Raw genomic sequence first — 27,639 nt, 5'->3', positions numbered from 1 at the left:
ATCTTCTCAATTTAATAATAAATATATATATACCATAAGATAACCACTAAAGAAAGCTATTTTTAAAGAGAAAACTTTTATCACTGAGCAAGTTTTTTTTTTTCTTATTTCCTTAGTCTTCTTTAGCCCTCTGTGCCCATATATTTCTGCCTCAAGCAACAGCAAATCCTAACAGTGCATGAGTAATCTTGCCTTCTGGCATAATCTTCCAATATTCCTAATCCAAAACTGCCCACCAGGATTCCATCAAGCAGTCACTCAAGTGGAGACAGGAACCAAGATGGGGTGAAGGGCCAAGGGCACATGCTCCCCAGCAGCACACAGAGAAGGACTTGGGGCTCGGAGGTGCCAGCTTTCAGCAGGTGCCAGACCCAAGGTGTAGGCACGACATCTCTGCAGCACGAGGTGGAACAGACAAAGTCAGCATTGTGCCACTTCACAAACAGCCCAACTGGTAATTTATTTTACTCCCTAAATTGCAGGTATCAAGTTGTGGGGGTTGCATCACCCTTTCAAATACAGTTGGAATGATCTGCACAAAGGCCTGGTCCCTGGCAGAGAATGCCAAGTGTTCGGTGCTTGGTTTGAGCTGAATGGCCCCCGTTTGCTGGGCACGGGGCCACAGGGTACACACCGCAACTGTGGAAGCACATGCCCTGTAAGACTTCCTCATCAGAGTAAGCAACACAGGTCTCTTCAAAAGCTGAGGGGTTTGAAATCTGGGGTTTCTTTCTTTCTTTTCTAGAAAGGTGGGTCCTTTTCTGTGAGAATACATGAGTCTTCAAATTTGGAGTCAACGTTCCACTTCATAATTTTTTTTCCTTTTTAACAAAGTAAAAAGGTAGACTATTTTGCATTTTTTTTAATAGCACCCTTACTAAGATAGGAATGCAGTGCACTCTATATACTTCCTGGTGCTCTAATTCCCAAAATGTTCAAGGAATTATGCTTTTTAACAAAGTAAATTTTCTATATTCATGCCTTGAAAAAGATGAGAAACTGTTTGTCTATAATTCTAAAACCCTGTGTGTGACTGTGCTAAATCTGGTTCCTATTCTAGTAGTTTCTCTTTCTCTTTAGGAGGAGAGAGAATAATTTAGCATTCTTCCCCATTTGAGGAATCCCTTTTAAATACTTTAAAAGACCATGCAAAGACTGCCACTCAAATAGTTGCATTAATGTTTATGTCTATAGCAAAAGCTACACTGTGGAAAATGACTCTATGGAATGCACAACCAAACCCTTACAAAGTAAATGCATTTGCTCATAAATAGTACTTTAAGAAAAATATTTTGTCAATAAAGCAAATTTAATGCACATTATTTTTTGGTGGTTGAAATAATATAATTACCAAATGAAAACATATTTTTTATTTACTATAAAATAGGATAAAGTATTTTTTTTAAAGAGAGAGAGACAGAGCGATAGAATTTTTAATATTTATTTTTTAGTTTTCAGCGGACACAACATCTTTGTTTGTATGTGGTGCTGAGGATCGAACCCGGGCCGCATGCATGCCAGGCGAGTGCGCTACCGCTTGAGCCACATCCCCAGCCCCTAGGATAAATTATTTTAAGAAGAGTAATTCTACAGCAGTATCCAGAGGTACTGTTGAGTCCCTGAAGGGTGTCCTCACACAGACTGATGCCACACCACATAGCTAAGGACCCGATTCCCCATTAAATCAGAAATTCCTATTGTTTTCAAGCAAAGAAAATTAGCAATTGCAAGGGTACATGAAATACTGCTTTAAACGTTCACAAAAGTCGTTTAGGATGCACAGAATAATCTGGGTTCAATCAAGCAGTAGAGATTCTCAAGGACAACTCTGAATTAAAACTCAAACAGTAAATACAGGCAGGCACACTAGAGGCATGTGTGCAAACCACTCACTGCAAGGTGAGTTCAGGAAGGCATGGGGGCCTAAATTTTAAGTTATCTGTAAAGGGAGGTAGTGAAGGATCTGTATTTTTAAAACTGATGATGTGTTTAAGAAGAACTCTAACTCCAAGTATGACAACTTAATGCCTCAACTCTTACCCCTTTAAAAGACTTTTCATAAATTTTTAACTACTAAAATTTTATGGAAAATATTTTAATGATAAGACACGACATCCACCTTATTAAGAGACTATTGGAACAAAACCCTAAGTACTGTGAACAACCCAAGGCCAATTCAACAGCAAGGTCACGATCACAGACAGTGCAAAGTGCAGTGGCACCACATGCAGGCACCTAAGAAAGATCACCAGGTATTCTCCAAAGAGAGGACAGTCTTTCAATCTGCACACATTTCTGTGCCAGGCCCACAGCCTAGCTTAATAACTTTCCCATAATCTTATTAACAAAAGTATGATTATTAAACAGCCTTTGGGGTTTGTTTTTAGATGGAGACACATATGCAAAGTTAATGATTTTACTTAACTGAAAGTCCCAGATAACAAGCAGGCTGGAATAGGAAGGCACCTCCTTGCTTTCCGTGCCTCTGACAGCACCCTGCTTCATTAGTGAACCAACTCCCTCTTGTTCCTGGCCTCACTGTCTCCTGTGCCTTTGCTTCATTAACTGGACAACAGTCACTCCTTAGTTCTCATAGAGCTTTTTAAAACAGAAATAACCCAGATTTCTGACCCTCCCTACACCAAAATGAATAGTATTTTGCAAAAGAGAAAACTAGACTGTAATTAAAAATTATAGTTATTCAACAGAAATGCCAAAGACATCTGGAGAACATTTTAGCTATCCTTCAGTGAAATGGGTAAATGTGTGGTGTAAGCACACCTCACCATCCCAGGCACTCTTGATTCTTCAAACCAAGAACACATCCATCACAATAGCACTCCACAGAGACTGGGGAACAGCTTGGCACAATGAATTCATAAATCCACTTCTCCCATCATAAAGAAAGCAAATTAGGTTTATAGACTAAATGAGTAAGAACCAGCGATAATAAGCCATCCATCTACTTTGAAGCTGAAAATACAGTATGCCACAGAATCAAACAAACATTGAGAAACTACATTTCTCATTTCCAGTGGTTTTTCTTCTCTGTAAAGAGGAGACAGAGAAGAACAGTTAGCAGTTTAACAATGAAAAGATTTTCCCAGCTATGGATTACAGGAAAAATCAGTCTCTAACCTTTGGCCATCAGGAGGCAAACACTGGTAAACTGCAGTGGTTCAGGGAAATGCATGCAGACAACAAGCCGAGGTTGGATTCTGGAGGCAGGTGACAACTGAATTAGAAATTGTGGATATAGTATTTGAATTCAAATATACCCAACAACATCATTTTGTTTGTAAAATACAGTCCTTATGAAAATTCTGCTGAGCACTTGAAAAGCAAACCAAGGGCTTCTCCTCAATGGGAGCAAAAGGCAGTACCCCATGCAAATTCCCTAACAGACAGAGCTTAGGCAGCGGCACTAGAGAAGGCCACAAGACAGTCACATGCCAGCAACACTGGCCAGCAGCTTGAGCCACAGCTCCCGTCTTTTCAGCAAACTCAGATTTCAGCCCTAAAAGTCAGGGACATGAAAAATCCTATGCTGGCCTGAGACTGCCACCTATTCCCATGCTCTATGTATGAAATTACCTAAGACACATGGGAGAAAAGATATCTCAATCTTTAAGAAAAATATCTTCAATATCAACAGACACAATCATACACATGCAGAGACACTTGAAAGCCATGGGCTCCAAATCAACTATCTCTAAGATGGCATCTAAGTCCTGATGCCAAGTGATAGCCTTCAGACAACCACACGCCATCACCAGGGCCCAAACATCTTGTCCCGTACCACGGTGCTGGCAGGCAGGACCTTGCACTCCACCTGGCATGCTCTGCTCCCCATGAAGCACACCATGGCCTTGCCTTGAGTCTGGGCCCTCCTGGTAGCTAAAACTGCCCCTGGTATTAGTGTGGGGGTGGGAGGGAGGAGAGGACATCCAGGAGAGATCCTTAAGGAAGTCACCTCTGTAATAAGTTTCCAATAAATTTAGAAAAATGAAATCTCAGATAAAAACAATGAAGAACAAAGATGGGCAAGCAAGGCAGCTTTCTAACCACAATACAGTATCAAGTGCATACATTCGTTCACTGAACTATAATTATTCTTACTCCTAGAATCTTAGTTTTGGGCCTATGTGTCAAAACCCTGAGATACACAGAAAAAAATTTACATCTAAAATATATTTGTCCCTTCAATCTCCTGTGTACTTGCACAGATGCTAGTGTACACAGTTCAAATGCTGATTCAGAATGCACTGCAGATCACGACTCGCATACCAAGAACTTGGAAGTCCTAATGCAAGCACACAGTTATTTTCACCAAAACTCAGTCTGTAATAAGATCTTGTGTATATAGCATCCATAATCTAGAACTGCACTGTAAAACATGACAGCCACTAGCCACGTGTGACTATTTAAATTTAACCAAAATTTAAAATTCAATTCCTCCCACTAGCAATATTTCAAGTGCTATGTAACAAATTGGTGAGCACTATATAGTGGTTATTGTATCAGACAGCACAGACATAGAATTTTTCATACTTGCCAAAATTCCTATTGGACAGTGCTAATCTAGAATATCCAAAAGACCCCATTACTCAGTATCCAAGAGTTCTGCATTGGTGGATTGGATTCAACCAACTACATATGGAAAATATTTGAAAAATAAATAAATAATTTGTCTGTCATGTAGAGACTTTTTACCTTTGTCATTATTCCCTAAATAATTCAAAATAACAACTATACAGCATTTATATTTTATTAAGTATTACAAGTAACACAGAGAGCTGGGATGGTGGTACATGCCTATAATACCAGTGACATGAGGCTGAGACAGGAGGAGAACAAGTTCAAGGCCAGTCTCAGCAACTTAGCAAGACCCTAAGCAACTCAGACTCGGTCTCAAAGTAAAAAATAAAAAGGGCCAGGGCTGTGGATGTGGCTCAAGCGGTAGCGCGCTCGCCTGGCATGCGTGCGGTCCGGGTTCGATCCTCAGCACCACATACAAACAAAGAAGTTGTGTATGCCGAGAACTAAAAATAAATAAATAAATAAATATTAAAAAATTCTCTCTCTCTCTCTCTCTCTCTCTCTCTCTCTCTCTCTCTCCCTCTCTCTTAAAAAAAAGAAAAAAAAAAGGCTAAAGATGTGGCTCAGTGGTTAAGCACCCTTGGTTTCAATCTCAAGTAACAAAAATAAAAAATAAAGAAAGTAACCTATAGGTAATTCAAAGTGCATGGGAAGGTATGCAGAGATTATATACAAATAAGATCATCGTTTTATTAAGGAACTGGAGCATCCAGATTCTGTTACACACGGGGAACCAATCCCCTGGAACCAATCTCCCATGTTTGTCCTCCAAATGCCATACACAGGGCATAAACGCAGCAAACTTCATGGAAAAGGGTGTAAAAATATACTCAATGGGAATCTCATTAAGATTTCAGTGGAGAACCTACCCCAAAGTCAAGCCAAATCCCCTGGCCAAATAGAGAAGCTTCATTGGTCACCAGTTGTAAAGGGTCTCCTGATGACCAAGGATGACGATCACTAGAGAACAAGTCTAGAGATTATCACTTCATGATCTGATTTGAGACTTTGGTGTTTTGTGGTTTTGTTTTTTGTTTTTTTTTTCCCTCATCTTTGCCGATCACTAAAACTTACAGTCTGCCAGGCGCAGTGGTGCACACCTGCATTCCCCTGAACTTGGGAGGCTGGGGCAGGATGACCTCAAGTTTAAGGCTGGTTCTGGCAAATTAGTGAGAATCTGTCTCAAGGGGAACTGGGCTGAAGATGTAGCTTAGTTGGTAGAGTACCCCTGGGTTCAATCTCCAGTACTCTCACCACCACAACCCCACCAAAAAAAAACACTTATTGCCAAATTTTAATTTGTAAGTCCTCTGCCTCCCAGGTATCTATTTATCCTTCAGAAGTCACTCCATCCCTGGCTTCTGAACAAAGGAAGGGGAGACAGTTAATTACAAGTCAGAGCAGAAATTATGTGTCTGTCCTCCATAAACACATAAAGGGCCTGAGATTCATTCAAGAAAGAAGGTCTTTTCTGGATGGCCCAAGTGGGTGACCCTGCCCAAAGCAGTGATCATCAAGGAGACTGAGAACTTTTGTTCTTCAGAAGCAGGTGCCCTCAGCAGTCTCCAGTACCAGACCCCAGTGCATGTCTTCCCCAAAGTTTAGATCCCAAGAAGACCAGGCCAGTTTTTACTGGTCTACTTTCTAGTACCTTCTCAGTCCTGGACAGCTACAAGGACAGTGGGTGGTAGAAGGTAAAGTACAGGCTTTTGTCAGATATACAAAAGAACACTGAGAAATGAAGAAACTGGGTAGGTCCCTATCTGCACTGTTCACACTGACAGGATAGGCCATAGACCTCAGGGACCAATAGTCCTCTTCCCTGAAATCCTGGGCCCCTCAAATGAAACTCACTAACTGCAAAGACCCCGAGACCAGGGGATAGACACCATCTTCCACCTTGACACATGACATCTAGGCTCTGTGTCCAGGGCCCACCTAGGATGGACACGGGTTCTCCTACGTTTTCTTATTTTTCTTGGCTATCTTCCTAGGCACGGAGAGGAACTGAAGCCTATCACCTCTAACTAGGCATTCAAAATGATGTTAGAAACTAGTTGATAGGTAGAGATTTTCTTCTTTCATAGAGAAAACTTGGTTTGATGAAAACAAAATTATCTCAATAGCAAATTTGCTTAACTTTCTACTATTAGAGAGCCTTTCTTTATACCTTTTGGAAAACTCATATGTAACCCACCATTAATAATTTTAAAAAATAGCTCATAAGATATATAGAACAAGACTATCATCCTAATTGCTATGAATTCCAGAATAATTCCCAGCCTCTGAAAAAGTCTCTTAGGACAGTGTTATGGCCGATACGTTTACGGCTTGGAATAGATAGTAAGCATCTCCGTATTTAATACATTTGGTGAGTGAATGGAAGTAACTGAAATGTCAAATAGTTCTGTTTTTAGCAGATTTAACTTTTTACATTAACAGATACTCTGAGATATAAACTTATAAATGATACAAAAAGCTAGGAATCACACTAAACAAAACAGATACTGAATTAAGAATCTTAATAGATCTTCTCCCGATTGAACAATGGCCTGAAACAACTCAGACAGCAGTAAGTAAGGGAAAATGTAAAAAGCACACTTCAGTTCAGGTACAGGAGGGATGAGATGCGCACCTTAGAAGTAGCTTGCATCAGAGCAGCAGGAACCTGACACAGCTGCTGTAAAATCTGGCCACTCCACCTACCTTCATAATTCACATGATGACATCTGGAGCACAGGGTGGCCGCTGGCTCTACCAACAATACTGTAGGAGTATTCAGTTTGGTTGTGGACACCATATTTAGAGGTACTTATACAAAATGAAATGTACCAAAGAATTAAGAATGGGGTAGAAGCTGGGCGTGGTGGTGCACATCTGTGGTTCCAGCTACTTGGGAGACTGAAGCAGGAGGATTGCTTGAACCAAAGCCTCTGAGGGCAAAAGAATGAGATCCCTTCTCTTAAAAAAAAAAAAAAAAAAAAAAAAGAGGGGCTGAGATAATGGCTCAGTGGCAGAGCGCTTGCCTAGCATGTGTGAGGCACTGGGTTCGATTCTCAGCACCACATATAAGTAAATTAATAAATAAAATAAAGGTCCATTGACAATTTTTAAAATATTTTTAAAAAATGAAAAGAAAAAATGAGGGATAGGGAAACTTGGAACCACATAATGGGGAAAATAGTTAAGACCTAGTTAGCATACTGAAACACAAGAAAGATAAAAAAAAAAAAAAAAAAACTGTCTTCAAATATCAAAAGAGCCATCATATAGGAGTTAGATTTGTGTGGTTTAAGAAAACAGAGGTAGAACCCAGGTCCAAGCAAACATTCCAATTCAATATAAGGATGAATTTTCTAACTGAATTAGCATAACTAAAATACTTCATGAAGTGGTAAGCTCTATACCATGAGGCATTCAAAATGACATTAGAAGCAATTTATGTATCAGGTAGGCAGGGACCTGTATATACCACGTGAACCTTTAAGATGCACCACTTCTTCTAAATAAGCCATAAATCTCAAAAATCATAGGACCTGTATAAGGATCTGGTCTAAGAACACACAGATTTTAATAAGTGAGAATGTTCCCTGTAGTTACATCAACTAAACCTTCTCTAAATGTCCCACAGTTCCTACGTCTGTGATCTGTCTCTCCTTCAAGCCCTCATGTGAGGAGGGCACAGCACAGGCAAGGCGCTAACCAGGAACCTGAAAGAGGAGGGCACTTTTAATATGAAGTTACTGCTACACGTCATGGGGGAAAAGACTCACGATTCAACATTACCTGGCTTTTTAAAACTTCATTTTTAATACTTTTTAAAGCACAATGCCTTAGAACTTTATCTCCTCAGAAATCGTGTGAGATCAAGCAGATAATGGGTTAAGTCCAAAAAACAAAGGAGCAACAGAGCAAATCTGACTGCATGTTTGAAAAAGCCTATAAAATGTTACAAGCAAAACAGGAAAGCCGGCGTTAATAATGCATAAACCAAAACAGAAAAGAGCTACCCATTTAATGGAATCATGCTTTTATCCTTGCAGTTAAAATGAAATAAACCATGACTATTAATCTAGTAAGACCATGTAAAAATGTAATTTTTAAACATTTACTAAAAGGGGATAGTTCAGTAACCACTCTAAAAATCAAGGCCTTGTGTACAGCAGCATTTAAACGCTAAATACCAATCTCCTGTCTGCGGAGGCCATTACCCACCCTGTCACCATAGCAACGCTAACAGTATGCCTGACTTCAAAGACAAAGATGTAATTTCAGACTTCCAGCAGCCAGAGGGAGTGGTAAGAATATTCTACCCAGGCGGTGTCAGCTGATGATAAATTATAAAAATATCCAGGAAGGTTATGAGGCGGACTGTACCACATATTCTCCTATTCCTGGGGGAAGACTTACATTTAGTAGAACACAGCAGGAGACAGAAAGAACAAAACAAAAAGTAAACAAGAAAGAATCTCAATGGAATCCAGTTTTTGTTTTTGTTTTTAATTACATAGTACAGAGTTCCACCTTCCTTTTTTCTTGCTCCCAGGAGAAAATAAAAATAGTTTCTACCATCTTCTTTCCCATTCAAAGTAAGAGTGACTAAAGATCGGCATGAATGTTCCAAGGGACTTGCAAAACCACCCCCTAACTGCTACTTCTGCATTTGTGAAACTCCAGCATTTGTAAGAGCATTTTAGGTACAAGGAGCTGGCTAGGTCAGCAGAATGAATCTGAGCAAGCACCGGAACTCTAGGAGCGCTGCCAGGCTGACCCCCGGCTCTTCTTTTCCACCACCCCATCTCATCGCAGCATACTCAAGCTATTTGTTAAGCCCTTGGAAGGGAAAACTCCGAAAAACAATCTGCCAATTTGAATGTTTTGGGTTTCTTTTTAAATGTCACAAATGAACACAGTTGATTCAGTGTTGTTTCATAATTGTGCAGCTGAAAAGTCTTCCAGAGCAGGAGCCCCATGGTTGACAGTGTCCAAACCCTGAACAAGTTACCTTCCCAGGACTATTAAACAATGAAGAGTGGAGCTGGAGTGAGAAGGTTTTTTTCAAGAGTCTCTACAAGGAAAATGACAAACTTCAAGGATTTTCTTTTACTTGAAATTAGTTATGAATGACTAGATAGGCCCCAAATGAATATGATTTTACTTTATAATGTTATTTTATAAAAATAAATATAGTGTATTAGTGTATGATATAGTCTCTTTGTGTTGAATCCTACCATATGGCTTGGGGCTCAAAAAAAAAAAAAAAGCTATTCTTGGGATATTAAGAAAAGGACACAACAACTGCCCCTTTCCAGTGCTAAAGGGCAGACCCATTTCCCCTCCACCTCAGGAAGACAGCTACAGATCAAATTAGGGCTGGTGTCACTTGCCCCTGTTGGGTCACTAGCCAGCTGCTAAAGTATAAGGCAGAGCAACCAAAATACACCCAGAGGCTGAGTTCCTACATGACAAGGAGAAACAGAGCAAGTCTTAAAGTAAGAGATGGGAATCTAGTAGGCTCTTGTCTTCCTCCCCATGAAACTTCAAAGGAGCTAGATGGGCTATGGATTTACACTTTCTCCCTAAGGAACAGAACTGGATTTTATAATGTACCTAAGTTAAGAAGTTCATGAAAAATAAAGCACATAAACCTTGCTGCAGGTAGAATTGCAATAGTGGCCTACTAAGCCCTTAGTAGAATACGCTCACTGTGAAACTCAGGCCTTCACTGGGTTCACCAATTGATTTTGAGGCCTCATCTTATAAACAAAGAATCAGCAATCTCCTCCCATGAAGATTATGACAGAAAAATGCCAAACTACAAAATAAACATCAGCCACACACCTACCCTTGAGTACCCCGCCCGCCACCAAAAAAAAAAAGGGGGGGGGGAGCGAAAATCTGTTGACAATTCAACATTTCTTAACTAAATGGGTTTTCATCCTGCTACATGTTATGCTTATAAAGTGACTGTTTTTAAAAATTACAATGAAATGAAAATGGGACTCAATAAATGACTGCTTTGGACACAGTTGCTAGATTTATAATTTTGACAGTTAAAGCAGTTAAGCAAGTTATAGAAAAAAATAGTCACTCACTCGTTCATTTATGTGACAGGGTCTAATTTAGGCCCTGGATAATCATCCCAAATAACATGAAGTAACTTTTCTAACACTGTATTTTTTTTAAGAAAACCATATTGATATGATTATTCACTATATTCACAACAGTATTTTATGTTTCTTTATAGAATATTTCATTTTACAAAATAATAGAAGAAAAATGATATTACCTCCTTAAGAAATGACATATTTCACTTTATAGAAAACATTATGTAACCTGGATTTTTACCATGGGAGTCGGAAATGCAGCCTTAAATTTAATAATCATTCATGGCAACTGCATTATCAAGGTTTGCTTCTCTGTTTTTCAAAAAACAATTTATAATCTACTTATGATTTTAACAATTTATAATCTACTTAAGTAGTCTTTATTTATACAAATGTTTTACTATAGGTCAGCTAAAATCCTTTTAGAAGCCCCAAAGTTTCAAACCCTATATGAAAACATCACAGGACATGGAAGCACACTACCACACAGAGTCCTGCACTAGAAGTAGCCACTGGTAAATTAAAAAATGAACAATTTATAATTCTCAGAGAAACATGTTGAAAACAGAATTTCTCATCCAAACTGTTTTAAAATCCTTTCATAAAGGAACTTATTTTAAAATTTTGATCACTAAATTACAGAATATCTGGGTCACATTTTATATTAGAATAACACAGTATTAAAACAATTCATCAGGGAGACTGAAAAATACATGTCAGATTAGTTATATTATATATATATAATTTTTTTAAATAAGAAATTAGGTCTGTAGGTAAATTCAATAGTAAAACTGGTGTGATGACTATGATATATCAAGGAAATGATAAGACAGTCAATAAAAATGTTGAGGAAAAATAAAACGTTATTGACCCAGTGACAACTGTAAAGTCATGTGTATTTCCTCCTTAATTTTCCAGGAACTTTTTCACTAGCTACGATTGGGTTTTATGTACGGTTTGAACACAATAAAACTGTCTGAAAGAGCACTGTCAGAAAGCCAGGACAAGGACAAGAAACTGCAAGGTGCTGGTCCCGGCAAAATACCACCTGACTTCCAACATATTTACTTAACATCATCTAATCAACTGGGATGAAAAAAAGGGAAGAATCCAAATAGGTATGTTTCTCATAATAATATAATTATATTACAGAACCTACAGAACCTTTTAAACAAAGGATCTTAGGTATTTAAGGACTGGGGATGAGGCTCAGGGGTACATCACTTGCTCAGCTTGCACAAGACTGTGGGGCCCATCCCCAGCACCACCAAAACAGAACAACAAAAAAAGGTATTTGACTCAAATATGCCTCTTGGGGGCCACTTCCTGGCTCACCACCTTCAGTACTCCTCTGAAGATCTGCTATCATTCACAGCAGCCTGCTCCTAGACTGCCACTATGCAACATGGCCGTCTGCCCCAGGAACCTGAAAGCTATCTGAGAAATCTAAGGACTTTATCTAAAGCAGACTTCACTGAAGGTCTTTCTGTCTGAGAGTTTGCTTTTGCCTTCTCTTAGGTGATTATGCTACTTAGTGATAATACCACAGGTTGGAAAGCACAGGCCAAGGGGGAACACACCTGTCCAACCTTGGCATGAAGGTTGGAGAGCAGATAAGTATAAGCCAGTGACTTAGTATATGTTGGAATGACTTATTATATTTCAGTGGTTTCAAGTTAGTCATTACATGAACCCTAGAGTATGTTACCTCTTCATCTGCACTGACCCACCCATAACATTGGTTTTGGTAATTCAGCAAATCAAACATAGCAGCAAATTACTGGAAAATTTTGTTTTATTAAAAGGTATATTTTAGCCAAACATTAAAAAACATGTCAAGATAAAATTACTGTTTTTCTAATTCTGTATCTAAAGTTAATCTTATAGTTTTAGTGACCAAATAAATATTTTCCCCCCCTTGGAATTTTTTTTAAAAAGGTACATTTATATTGTTTCTTCTATAAAGAAGTAAATAAAAATCGAAATGAACACAGAAGAATCCCAGCAGTGTTCACACTAATGAACTCTGCATCCAAAGAGGTATGTAGTATGGGGTTCAACTAGGAGCAGCAGTCTAAGAGTTGATGAGGCAAAATTTCAGCCAAGAGTTGGGCATTCACATTTCTGTGACCCTTCAATGGCCTTCTGAAGAGGTTCTCTTGTTCCTAGAAAAGGAATCTGAGACTCAGTGGGGTTTGATTGGACAAGCAAGAAACCCTAATAGCCCTAGAAACTAAATACAATTTCAAAAAAGGTAGAGGGCAAAACAAGAGTAAGAACTGAGCCTTACTGAGAGAGGTGTACAGGGCACGTACTAAACTGGAGAGTTTGTGTGCTATTGTTCTCCTCTAAATGCAGTGTTCAAGGCGAAGCCACTGGGCTGCAAGTGGAAACTCAGAGATACATGTGAGGGCGCTGCCAACCATCACCTCTACGTTCACATATATTTTGTTCTATCTTGATTTTATGAAACAGGGTCTTATTATGCTGCACAGGCTGGTGTCAAACTCCTGGTCCCCAGTGTTCTGCCTTAGCCTCTAGAGTAGCTGGGACTGCAGGCAAGAGCCACCACGCTTGCTCAGCTCACATTTTAAAAGCTCATACCCTCAAATGGGTCAGAATTATATCAAAGATTGGCGAGAACTTTAATATCTTATTTTCATCATAAAAAATAGGAAAGTCCAATTAAGTTGGCAAGAAAGTAGTACAAGAATGCTACATGCTCCTGACTTGACCGCCAGGTACAGGGACATCATTCCTCCCCTGAAGTCACGAGCACTGAAGACACACAACTGACACCACCTGAAATTCGACTAAAAGGATACAACCATAATTTTGATAGTGTCATCAGAGCTCTTAGATCTTCAGTCACAACCTCCACAAAATGGCAAAGCATTTCTGTTAAGTTACAAGTGCTGCAGGTATGAATCCTGCAATATGAAGATGGTTCATAAAAAGAGAATGTTGGAATATTTTAAATAACTTGAAAATGGGCATCCTGAAAATAGATATAACTTCTTGTTGATTTCTTATTGCTAAATGTGATATAGTTTTTAAAAAATTTAAAACTAGTGAAATAACTCAAAGTTTTTCATTTATTATACCTATTTTAACATAAGAGACAATCAACACAGGATTGTTAAATGTAACGTGAGAACTTGTGCCTTGAACTGAAGATGTCAACATCTGGATATGCTGGCTAAAGAAAAGCATAAATGCAGATACTATAAAAAATAAAAAATATTTATAGGGGAAATTTGAACACATTTTACTTATTTAAGAACACGATCATTTTGACCAAAATGGGGGAAATGGTTTTATTTCAAAGGACTGAGGGTCTTAGCTTTGACTGTGAACGGGATGCTACGGAGGGAACATGTTCAGGAACAAGGACACTAAGGAGCTGCTGTAATGAATAGAATGAGTGAGTGACAGACTCATTCCGAAATGGCCACTCCATGGCTGTCCAGCTTCTAGGGAAGTTTCCTGCCATGTGTGACTCTGTTTTCACACCTAGGAATTTGAGTTCCATACAAACACACACACACAAATAAACAAAACTGAATCACATTAAATACATAAAAATATACTCATGTTAAAAATTTGTTAATATTCATTTTTGTCTTGTTCCATAAATTGTCTTTGGCTACTACAATGTTTCATCTTTAGCAAGGATGTAATTTAAAAAAAATAATAATAATAATAAGCCAGAAGTTTTTCTCTTCATCCCTAAAGAAAAACCTTTGCTCCCCATGTAGTGAGTAAAACAAGAATTCTTTATTAAAAATGAAGAAAAAGTGGGGAAAGGGCTTTATTTAGAAAGAAAGAACGAATGAGGGAGGGAGGGACGGGGCAGAGGGGGGGACCCTGTGGGAGTTCAGAGTAATCTCTCTGAGGCCCACTTTCTTTGCTGGGATTCAAATACAACACTATACTCATCTCTACAAATTAAGAACATCTTTTGAAAAACAGCTTAGTGGTAAAGTGCTTGCCTGGCATCAGGCACATGTGAACCCTGTAGGTTCAATTCCTAGCACTGTCCCCCCACCCTGCTGCCAAAAATGTTAGAAAGCTAGGTTTCCTGCCACGATTACCCCACACGCACATACAGTCACAAAATTTGTATGGTAGACTCATGAGCACATACTCAAAAATATTTAAAGAAAGGTAAAATTATAATAAGCAAAATTAATGAGTAAAAGAAAGGTAAAATTATAATTTATAATTATAAATTAAACTAAGAAATGTTCCTCCAAAATGAATTCGTATAAGAACATAGTGCTAAATCATTCAAAAGTGTGCCAAACAAAGCAGTATGAAGAGGTGTCTCTGCCCAAGGCAAGGAAAATACATTGCTTCCTTTTAGGAGTTTTAGAATTTAAGAAAAGCTATTCAGAACTTGCTTTTAATGTCATAAAATCCCCGGACACTCTTTTCTCTTCTGAACCAACTTCCACCATTTCCCTGTGTTTGTCACTGACACCATCACATACACACCCTGAAAAGCATACTTAATTCACAAGCCCTCCCTTTATTTGGATAATTTCTTCCTCTGAATTCTGGCTGCCACTGCTTTTTATCAGCCAGATTGAGCCTCACTGGTGAGCTAACACTCTGACACTGCCTCCCTGCCTCCAGCAGTAGTAGTGGCATTTTGAAAATGAAGGATTTGCATAAGTAAACTCACTTATCTTGGTACCCTGAACGTCCCAGACATTCAAACTATATGAGAACAGGGGCAGCTGTAGGGAAGCTCATGCCCCTACACCTAAGATGTCTGCAAGAACTATATTCCAGGAATATTTATTCTTCTTTTACAAGTAGTTTCCACAGTTCATTAACTGAATTTTAACTTACATAAAAGACTCTTGAAAATAATGTTCAATAACTATTGAACATTGCTATTCTGAAGTCAAACTTTCTGCACAGCTGGCATAGTTATAAAAGGCCAAGCACACATTTTCCTGGTCATCAGAAAACATCCACAGACACAATGCTCTTCAGCTACCAATACCCATGGAAAGTAAAGACCAGGGAAGACACCTACTCAAGTTGGAAAATTTAAAAACATCAAAGACTGCTGGAGTGGAGGGTTAGGGTAGGGCAGACAATCACTGTCCCTTTCCTGGACCCAGACTCTCAGCCTCTCTGCTTTACAGAGGACACTTAAATCTGCCACTGGCCAAAAAGTTACTACCTTACTCTCTCACAAAAAAGAGTAAGATAATTAGTAACACACCACTTTACCCAAACAAAGCCAGTGAGTGCCAAAGAAAAAAAAGAAAAAAAAAAAGTGGGAGACACAGAAGACAAAGACACACGCAATACACAGAAATGGGGGGGGGGGGGGGCATTACCCAGGAAACTGGCTCAAGTTCCATTAAAGACAATGGCAGTTTTCAAGTCGCTGAGGTGCTCGATTTCCATTCATGGTAAATCTCCCCTTTAAAAAGCACAGTGTTACTTTATAGAACAACCAAGGAAATAAACCTGGAGTGTTAGAAGTGAACAGAGATCTCAGGGCTTTCTCTACCAGCAAGAAATTAAAACCAACCACTTCATGATCATCTTGGTTCAGAAAACTCTCTCCACCTGGTGTCCTTGACATTGTGAGCCTCTGACCTGCAAAGTTTGGACTTCAGAGTCTCGCAGTTTCTTCCTGTATTTACTTTTTGACCTTCCACTTCATCAGGCACTCAAAAAGACACCTGGTACAGATGCTTTCTTCTAGACTTTCCCCATGAACTCGTCTCCTTTCCCCTAGATTTTCCTAGACACAAGCACATCAGGACTTCCAAACTGAATCACACAGGAGGGGAGAGGGGACCTCTGCAGTTGCTGGATGTTAGAGAAAAAAAGAGTCCACAGAAGGTACATGGCTCTCCCATGGCCAAAGTCCTTGAACAAGTTCAAGACTCCCATTACAAAGGGGCACCCAAGATGGGAGGGTGGCCACCAAGAGGCGTGAAAAGAGCCATTTGGGGGTTTTGTTTTTGTTTTAAGATTTCAAGGCACCTGCCTCAAAAGCAGAGAAAAGTTCATTTTTATTATCAGTGCTGTTTCTTACATAATAAGATGGCTTTTCATATAAAATTTAGCTGGAAGGTGTTTTGGGGTTCCTAAATCTAACTTAGTCAATTTTCTGAGAAGGAAAAGTCCCTTAGAAACAGAAATTGCTCAGCACCACAAGTTCAGAGGAGATGGGGCGCAGTCTGCCACGCATCACCCTCCTTAGAACAGACCTCCCAGCCAAGATAGTGCGGCCACTGTTCTCCCACTCAAGTCATGTGACTGCTCATTTTTGTGAGGAGGAAAGAAGATAAACTATGTAAACCACTTTCAACAATTTTTATAATGATATGTATAATGATAAATAATATCATAGCTAAATATTTGTCATTCTAATCTAATAATCAGATATTATTTAAATCGAGAAACCCCTAGAAAATCATCAATCAATAAGTGAATGCTAAAAATTATACATTTTAGAATTAGTATTTATTTATATAATTTAGAATTAGTATTCTTCACATGCACTGAACATGTACTATATGCACATCAACTCCACCACAAGTGAATACTACTCTGAGGACTTTACAGAAATTCAAAGGATAATGAAATACAGTGAAAAGATGCACACATCATAGTTTTTAAAAAAGGGCAAAATTTAGGTACTGTGGAAAGGCATAACAGTAGTACCTGGAAGGTTTTCTTTTTGAATAGTTGCATTATGAAGAAAACTAGTTGAGAAAGCTTAGTCACTTTTTTGTGGCTTAAAGCTTTTCTCTCTTTTATTCCAGGCTTAAACAAAGTTCAGTGGGGCATCAAACTGCCTGTTTTAAATTACAGTCTGTATTTTAAAATAGAATGCATGCACGGCATGTTCCCGAAGCTAGGGGGTGGGAGTGTTATTCACGGAAAATTGAAGGCTTGTTGAGTCAATAATCTTCTTTCACACAGTAACAATTTTCAGCTAAAATTTCTTGACCCAAACAAAGGAAAACAAGACCATTCAGTTATTTTACAACAATTTAGAAAAGGCAAAAGAAAAAGATGAGAAAGAGACACCTCTAACATCCTACATTGTGACGGAAGAATAGAAAATTTTGGCTCAGGCAGAACCTTCGCTAAGTATATCTATTTCTTCTCCTCAAGTGACAGTTAATATTAAAAATGGTTACCTGCAGGCCCAAAGAAACACGAAAGCCAATAACCAGTCTTTAGATGCCGCTGTGAGCTCCTGTTGCCTATACACTCCCAGTTATATGAAGCAGATGTGCTCCTTCCATTCCCTACAAGTGAAAATCTGTAAATTAAGAGCTATTTTCCCACCAAAGAAGGAATAATATGGAAAACAAAAATGCTTTCACCACCTCCCGGTGGCCACTGCCCACCTGGTCCAGGGGAGTGGCAGTGGAGAGCCACCCTCTGAAGAGGGAAGGGCACCAGGGGCAGAAGAGTACCCAGTGCACTGGGGAGGTGGGGAATGGCGGGGGGAGTGTCTTCCTAAAATAAGAAAAGACCAGGAATGCTTCAGGTGTGACCCTCCTGTGAGCCTGCCATGGGAGCAAGCCTGCCTCCTGCCTCAGGCCCTCTAATGCTCCCAGATCCCGTGGTCCCTTCTCTGTCTGCTGACCAGAGGGGCATATGACAGGCATGCACAGGTGGGTGCTGAGGTGAACCTGGGAGTTGCTGGCAGCCCAGGTGTCCACAGAGTGTTCCTCTGTGGCCTCATCTAGGTCATCCCAAGAGCCCCAAGTAGGGTCAAAGCCTGTCAGGCTTCCATTTGTTGGGCAAAAAGACAGTGTACTGACTTTGTCTATTAGCTAGGTATATCTGCATTTATCATTCCTTAATGAGCCTCATTTTTCAACTACAGGTCACCATTATCCTTCTATTATCAAACTAATATCCTGCAAATCAGTTAGGTTTCAGCCTTTCTTAATCTTCAATTCTGTCTTTTGTCTATTTTTTTCATAGTACTCCTTCATTAATTTTTAGGAACTAATTGATAGTCCTACAAAATGGCCTGAAATTAATTTCCCCCCATATTTAAAATAGAAGTCTTCAGAATATTACATGGAAAAGTTTGTAGGGTTATGCTTAATTAAGATGTCTTTAAGATTTTTAACATTTTTTTTTTAAGTTAATGTATTACCACTAAGCAAATGTCTCCACTACAGGGAATTCAGAACTACCTCACTTTGGAGCTGGGGGTGTAACTCACTGGTAGAGTGCTTGTACAGCATGCACGAAGCCCTAGATGTGATACCATCATACCAAAAATAATAAATCTATCCAGTGATTTTACCAGGGCTGAAGATGTCAATTTGGTAACACTCTGTGTTTATATGCAAATATTAAATATTAGTTTATTCAAGGTTTTCCTTATATTTAGTCCTTTTTTTTCCTGGAAGAATTCAAACTATTGAGATTTCACTGAATGTTAATTTACAGAACAAATAAAATTCAAGTTGGCATACTGTTTTGAAAGAGACACATGCCTTCCCACATCCAAATTTGTTCAAGCTCAAGTTGTCCTCTAATTTCAAAATGACTACCACTGCCATGAATATATCCTAGAAAATAAAGTTACAGAATATCACATCTTAACGAAATAATCCAGTTGGAAAATAAACATTTATCAGAGTCACTTTTCCCAGGTAGGCCCTTACATGTGCTTCTTAACTTTGATTTTAAAAAGAATTAATGCTTCCATATAAAATACAACTAAAATTAGATTCCAGAACACAAGAAATCCTAAAAAACTGAAGTACTGTATGTTCCCTTTAAAATTTCCCTAAAACATCAAAACAAGTCTGTACCTTCAGTTTAAAACTTTGTAAATAACTAAGCACGTATGCAGATGTTCCAGCAGATGCAGCAGCCCTAGCCTGCAAAGGCACTCCAACCCTCGTGCCCTGAAGGCTGCCATTTTATAGGGCCCAGGCTTCCTCTAGGACTCCCAGACACCTTGCTCTTGGCGCCCAGGGAGCATGGACAAGCAACTTAAGTCTTCTGCTGCGCAGGTATCATTCATGCCTGAACTCTGAGAGAAGCTGGATAACAGTTGAGATTTCTCTTTCATTAGCTTTTAATTTTTTAAACATTTAGAACGATTTGAGAAGGATCAATCAATGAAAGACAGCTACACTATTAACCTTTTAATGACAGCTATTTAAATCAAGTTCAAGCTACAAATAAAAAAGTTTAAAAAGAGTTCATTCAGCAGCCATACATCTGGTAGATTTTTAACTTCTGCAAAAACCTGCCAAACTAACATAACAGGTTGAACATAGTCTCAACTTATATTTCTATGGATTACCATCTAGAACTTGATAAAAAGCAAAACCCAGTTAACAAGTTGCTTTGCCCAGCATTTCTCAATAGTTTCCAATCAAAGCAAATCTATTAACAAATCTACAAATATTCCTATTAACATACCATCAATATTCATATCTTCCCTTTCACCAGTAACATTACAGACTAAAACAAAGAAACAAATAAAACCCCAATAGGAGTACTCCTCTTTGATTAAAGGCAAAAACTGTGTTCTTTACTGCTAATGGCTAACTCCCTGAAGATAATTCTTGGTAATAACAGTTTTCTAATCATTCTCTTTCAGGCTTCCAATATTCTGTTTAACATCTCCGTTTCAAAGAATTCCCAGTATTTACCACCTCCTTCCATTCACAAAGGGCAAAAAACATTTGTTCTATCTGAAGCCCAGTATTTCCTTCCAATGACAAACTACACAAAAGTGCCATAAGCACTTTTTCCCATTCTTAGGTTTTCACTTAACTCAGGAAGACCCCTCTTTTCATGTCAACTCCTTAGATATTCCCGTATAGGGACAAAAGGACAGGGAAGAGGCTTTGAAAGACCTGATGGGCCTTCCAGTACAGCCAGGCTTTACAGTCAGCACACAAGTCGTAGCAGAGCACACAGCCTTACCAACATAACCTGGGTGAACAGAGTTAACACCACCCATGAGATGCAAAACCAGTGCCAGCTCTCTGCAAGATAAAACAAATTAGTTATTTCTAAACTGGGGAATATTAACAACTCTTTCATCCCTGAAGCACTGTTTTGCTGAATGTGAAAGAAAACAAAACCTTCATTTTTTACTTCCTTTTAAACATGTTTATAAGTATTCTATTAAGAACTTATCTACCTGTACTATAATTGTTGAAATTATGATTGTTTCTGTCAATTAATTTTTAACAAATAAAAAACATATCACTAAGAAAAGAATGGCTTTTGCTTTTTTTTTTTAAGCTTAACTATCCAAAGTATTCACCTCTTGTTTTCAAACTTAAGGTTACCAAGGTTAAAGTAAGGGCCATTTGATAAAACCAAAATTGTTTTAAGAATGGTACTCTCTTAGGGCTGGGATTGTGGTTCAGTGGTAGAGCGCTCACCTAGCACGTGCGAGGGCCCTGGGTTCGATCCTCAGCACCACATAAAAATAAATAAATAGAATAAGAGTATTGTATTCTATAACTAAAAAATAAATATTAAGAAAAAAAATGGTACCCTCTTGCCAGTGCTGCTATCACACCCATATTCTGGTGTCATTAGCATGCAGAGGGCAGGGGCTTTCCTCATGTCAATTTAACACCATGAAAAAGATTCCTAAGCTATTAAAAGATAATTCTGAAACAAGGGGAAGAATTTATTCCAAAATAATTTTATATACATTAAGAAAATATTTACTGAATATAACACAATTAATACCAAGAAAGGATCCCAGTTTAAACCAAGGAGCCAAGATAGTTATAAAAGTAAGTAGTAAAAAGATGACTAATAAATGTCACAAGAGATGAAGTTTTAACAAAACAAAGTATACTAAATCATACTTGGGAGATACACTCAATGTTTATAAAATAAAGGAGTAAGGGGCTGGGGCTCAGCGGTAGCACACTTGTCTGGCATGTAATTAAATTTTAATGTAATTAAATTATTCTCAGCACCACATATAATTAAATTTTAAAAAAACAATAAAATAAAAGTCTCTCAACTAAAAAAAAATATTTAAAAAAATAAAGGAGTAAAAAAGTTACAGCATCTTTTAGAACTTCCACTGTGTATTTTGCTTAAATTTTGGCTTCATTTCCTATAAAATTAGAGGTAAAGAAAAACCACAAATTGTGCTCAAATTTAAGTGATAATTCCCTAATGTAAGGCAGCTCTTCAAGCTAATTTTCATATTATGTCCTATAGGCTAACATTCATTAATAATGGAAATACTAAGGAATACAGACTGACCTATCTTGCTCAGCAGGGAAAGGCTGTATGTTGAGAAGGCACTGAAGTAAGTGGGCAATTCAAGGGTTATTTGTTCTGAGATTAGGTCTGAGTCTGTTAAGCAAAGAGCAAACAGTACTGGTCATGGCCCAAGACAAGAGAATGCATATTAATTTATCAGTTCTTTGCTTTCTGTGGACAATATGAGGATCCAGCTAAGTTAGCTGGAAAACACAACTGCATTAGCTACTGAAGATCACAGGAACTTAAGGATACACAAAGCACACAACTTCAAGCATGGTAAGAAGAAGAACTGAGAGATCAAATTATAGATCTATTGTAAGGATATTGGGAACATCTTGATTTCTTATGAAAAGTTGACAACCATGTAACAAACATGCTGGAGGAAAAAAATATGACTGCATAGAGAAATGTTACAAAAACTATTTCAATGTAAGCAAAAAAAAATGATGAAATAACAATTTGGGAAACATATTTGTTAGAAGACTCATATATAATGGACACAAAATTACTTACTAGAATCACTATTCTATATTTTTTAAAAGGTTAAGGCTTCTAACTTACTTAAATCCAAGTTACAAAGCCAGAGATACAAATAGCATGTGTTGTGTTTAAGTAAAATGACAAAATGTATGTGACTGGCACTTGAAAAGAAAGTACGACTTTAAGAGTAGCTCTACTGAGGATCCAATGGCCAATCCAGCCAAGATTACAACAGCTTCCAGTCCCTGTGGAATCAATGGTGCCAAGCTAGAGAATGAAGTATTTAATAAAAGTAACACTGTGAAAATACATATTAGAGCCATAAGTGAACACCAATGAATGGCTCCCGGAAGCCATAATTATCTTAAATTATGTACAGTTCATGAACAAAAAGCATACGTGTAAACAAAAATAGATATGTAAACCCCATATAGAAATTTCTTGCTCACGTAAAACCCTAGTGAAGAAAAATGATGCACTAAAGCTCATCTAAATAAAGCCAATGTTAATCCCAGCAGACCTGGGCTTTAGATTCACTGGCTAATCTACAGCTTGTTCTCTATGCAGTAACTGGCTTCTGTGTACTAGCCATAAATCCTGGGAACCTTGGTCTCTTAAAAAAAAAAAAAAAAAAATCACTGAAATGTAATTTAAAGTGCTTTAGAGTCTATCAGCCTCCTGGTTAACTGAGTTAGAAAATAAAAAGAAAACGAAAAAGAAAGAATAACACCCTAATTGGTATTTCTTATTGTAAGGACTTCATAACAAAATCTGCATCTACATGTACCCCTGAAACTCTTTGGAGGCAGAGAGGCAGGTGATCACTGTGAAGACAGTCATCATATACATGCAGACAATGAATAGAAATTCAGAAAAAATTCAATTTTTGATGAATATATTATTTTACTTCTCCAAATACTTTCATCTTCTTTTCAAGTAATTAATTTATAAAGCATCTGTCCCTGAGCCAGCCTCTTAAGTACATTTCGCTGGAGCAGAGGACCTGGTTCCAACCCCAGCTACGTTGTAGAGTTAGTGGATGTCACCCATTCATTGCAAACTGAGCTATGACAAGAATTGTATGTACACCAAGGAGAGACACTAAAGTTCTTGAATGAAAATAAACAGCAGTACATGCTGTACACCATGCTTAAGAATACGTAGAAAATTGCTACCAACTTATGACAAATTTTCCAACCTGGGGGCTGGGATTGTGGCTCAGTGGAAGCGCGCTTGCCTAGCATGCATGACACACTGGGTTCGATTCTCAGCACCACATACAAATAAATAAAATAAAGGTCATCAACAACTAAAAAATATTTTAAAAAAAATTTTTTTCCAACCTGTGTCACAGTACCAATTAGCAGCAATGACAACCCTACAAACTTAGGTGCCAATAACAATAAACAACAAGTGAGGAAAAAAGTGAAATTCACTGTCCACCTGCTTCCCATGAATCAATTTAAATTTCATAAAACCACAAGCCAATTTCCAAATACTCAGCAAATGCTGAATTTACAAACAGTGTGCATGTGTTTCACACACTCTCTACATTCTTACCAACCTATAATTATCTGCTTTGCAAAGCCTCTAGTATAAAACAGATTCCATTACCTTTTTCATTCCTTCAAAAAACCAAGTAAATAGACAATACTCCAACTTTCAAAACAAGACCATAATAAATTTTATCCCCTCCCACCAAAGAAATAAAAATCTATATAAAGATTATGATTTCAAAACCATGTGCCACAGATGCCCAAATGTGCACCTCGTGCAGCCCTCACTTACCTTCTTCTAAGGCTATGTGTATAACATAAAATGGGTGCCTTATGCACGCTACACATCACACTAACACATACGCATTACAAATGCTTGTTCTCAGATATTTGGAAAGAATATGACGAGTTTTATTTAGTGCCAAGACAGCTGAAATTCAAAATTAAAATAATAACTATCATGAACTCCCATCTTAAACAAACCTTAGCAGAAATTAAGTAGTAACAATGATTCTTCAGGTCAAAATACTTTAACAAGAAAATAAATGCAAAATATTTATTTGTACAGACTTATTTTAGTTAATAAAGAAAACCTCATTTAAATTAGGTTCTCTATTAAAAAGCAAATAAAGTAAAAATGAATTATTTTCGGGCATCACTATGATACGTTGTATCCGCTACGCTTACTAATATACAACTCAATCACCATTTACCAGATGCAGAGGAAAATGCTTTACAAGCTGATTTGTCAAATTTTTAACTAAATTACTTTCTTTTGGGTGATGTGGCATTTACATACAATTGTAAAGTCCCAGAATAATTCAAATTAGTATCAGATGTTTATCTACCATTTATATACTTTGCACAGTGGGAATTTAAGTTTCCATCTTACACAGACCCCTACTCCGTATCTCTACCAAAAAGCAACAAGCTAAACAAACAACAACAAAAAGAACTCAACTGAACCACAGAAATACCTGCCTGCACGCAACACACCAACCAGCCAAATAAAACCTACCCAACAGATGTCCATTCCTACAAGTGGAATAAACTCATCCAGAACTATAGTGCTCCTAAGAATTAAGCCCTACAAAAAAATTAATAAATCACAAAATATATCTGAAACCTGGAAACTTCTGTTCCATGTGATAATATGAAGTAAAAAAATAATAGTTCTTTTAAAAAATCTTTAACTCATTACATTTCCAAATCAGCAAATTAAGGTCTTACTGGTAAACTTGATGGTCTTTCTTGCTGTATTAAATTCAAGTCTTCATGATTCGGCTTTCCTGGGGCCAGAGGAGGTTGAGATCTAGTTCCATAGCCTTCCTGAGACATGTCCTAAACAAATACAAATACAAAATATTTCATAAATATTTCAGTGAATTTTAAATTTCTTCAGTAATCAAAATGAAGCAAAAATTTTTCACAGTATCAAGTAATATAACATTTCTGCTAATATGTAAACACATTATACCTGTGATTTCTTTAGCACTTTGTTGAAAGCAAAAAATAAACACAGTGAATCAATAGCAGAACAAAATACATATATAAAATTAGCTGGTTTTTTCATTAAGCCTTATAAACTGAGCATTGCATTTGAGTTTTACAGGAGGGTGACCCGTCAGTAAAAGAGGAGGAGGAAGAGCCAACTGCAGCCAAACTCTTGCAGAACAAGACCACACTGTTGCTTAATTCGGGAGTTGAATTGTATTATTTAATTCTGATTTTGGTCAAACTGCCTTTAATATTACCTCAAAAAATTAATTAATTATGTCAAACATTAAGTAAATCTATACATTGTAAGTTTTAAGACATAGCCACAAAGGCTGCAATTGAATAAACAAGGAATAATATTTAAAGTAGTCACTTTAGGGATTATGAGACCAGCAGTTTGCCTAGGTCTGGTTAATTGACATACACCTGTTTTAAAGCCTTAATATTAACTTCAGCATTTTATAGCTCTGAAATATTAGCTGGCAATAACTAATGATACAATAAGTTGTATTTTTACAGGCTATAGGGTATTTATCATTTTTTTTCTTAACTCTGATTTACTTAATGTTTGACTTAAATTACTTCCAAGATCCTTCATGTTCAGATAAGTGCTGATGGAAGGATGAAAACTAAGTAATGATGTTCTAGGAGACAATGTAATAAATAATGTGAGTGAGCCCTTTGCTCTGTGGTTTATGGAGAGACAAATAAATAATGTGAGTGGGCCCCTTGCTCTGTGGTTTACGGAGAGGCCTAAATGCCATGGCAATGAAAATGTCTGTTACTATGGCCAAAAACAATACGTTCCAATAAAATTAGGAAAAGACTAAAAATCTTCTGATAAGTGTTTGGCAAAGTAATAATAATCCAAGATTATTGTGTTGATTGTGTTATAAAGATGATATGTTTTCTACTAATTGTGTAGTGAAGATATGTTTTCTACTAATTCTTTTTGTGTTTCAATAGCAGATTGTGATGACCTTGGACCAAGAGTCAAGTGACTGAAAGATAAAATTTCCCAGTTACATTCTTTTTGTATATTAAGAAAGGGGGAATATGTGGAAGGCCAACCTTACATGTGACTGAGTTACACTCCCCAGCTGGGTGCTGAGGCGCTCAGTCGCAGAAATGTGGCACCCTTCTTGGGTGCGAGGGTCGGTGTCTTGTGCATGGGTGTGTCTTGCTACAGCCCCATGGGTGAAGCTACGCTCACCTGTTCCTTTGTAATATAACCCTTTGCCCTGTTTAGGATAGAATCTTCCATGGAAGTGCCTTGTGTGTGTCCCCTTCTCTTACTGTGCCCTTGGGTGTGGCCTACCCAGGTGTCAGTCAACCTGCTGACAGTGGACATCATGAAGATACTCAGCCCCCTGAAACCTGACCCCTTGCCTCATTTAAATAGCTTTTCTCAATAAAAGGGGTCAGCGCATGCTCTCGCTCTCTCTCTCTTTCTGCGGACCCTTAAGGTCAGAGGAGCCGTCACAGCGACTCCGAAGAAAAGGGTAAAAAAATAATAATAATAATAAATAAATTAATTAATTATGAAAATTTTATTATCAACTGACACTTAATGTGCTCCTTCAATTACCCACAAAAGACCATCATGGGGGTGGGGGTGATACTGGGGATTGAACCCAGAGGCACTTAACCACTGAGTCACATCCCCAGCAATTTTTTATATTTTATTTAGAGACAGGGTCTTGCTGAGTTGCTTAGGGACTCACAAAGTTGCCAAGACTGGCTTTGAACTCAGGATCCTCCTGCCTCAGCCTCCCCAACTGCTGGGATTACAGGCATATGCCACCATGCCCAGCAGCATCAATTATTATTAAGCTCAGGGTATCCTGGGGTTTCTACAAAACTAATAACCACTCATGCACAGAAGTCCACATGCTCATGTGGCATGGTTTTCACAAAACCACAATAAAAAATAAATCAACAAAGTAAACCCCAAAAAACCTGCAGAGGGACCAGAAACGTATCGTTTACATGGGCTTTCTGGCATCCTGTAGAATATTTTTGCAGGATGCATACTCTCAGCACTGTGCTGGAGGAGCAGTATATAATGTGATGCCACACCGCACTTCCTGTACACCAGCTCCCTAGCTACTTCTTGACATTGGCTCAGATACTAAACATTCTACTTATCATCTGCACCTGAAGTGAAACAGAAGGTCACAAAGCTAAGG

General features: G+C 38.0%; 1 protein-coding gene across 7 annotated transcripts in view; it reads right to left on the bottom strand.

Moving 5' to 3' along the window:
- Arid1b (AT-rich interaction domain 1B) overlaps positions 1-27,639 on the bottom strand; it is a 412,777-nt gene that overhangs the window by 241,945 nt on the left and 143,193 nt on the right. For all 7 annotated transcript variants that reach the window (XM_046456608.1, XM_046456610.1, XM_046456613.1 and 4 more), the window contains exon 4: positions 25,184-25,294. In XM_046456608.1, coding sequence (XP_046312564.1) covers positions 25,184-25,294 — 111 coding nt within the window. The remainder of the gene's footprint in view (positions 1-25,183; positions 25,295-27,639) is intronic.

Source organism: Marmota monax, unplaced genomic scaffold (genome assembly GCF_021218885.2).
Source record: "Marmota monax isolate L192 unplaced genomic scaffold, Marmota_monax_Labrador192_F-V1.1 WCK01_AAM20220418_F8-fsc00164, whole genome shotgun sequence".
Taxonomy (NCBI): Eukaryota; Metazoa; Chordata; class Mammalia; order Rodentia; family Sciuridae; genus Marmota; species Marmota monax.
The sequence above is the reverse complement of the archived record's forward strand: the minus strand, read 5'-3'. Positions and strand labels throughout refer to the sequence as shown.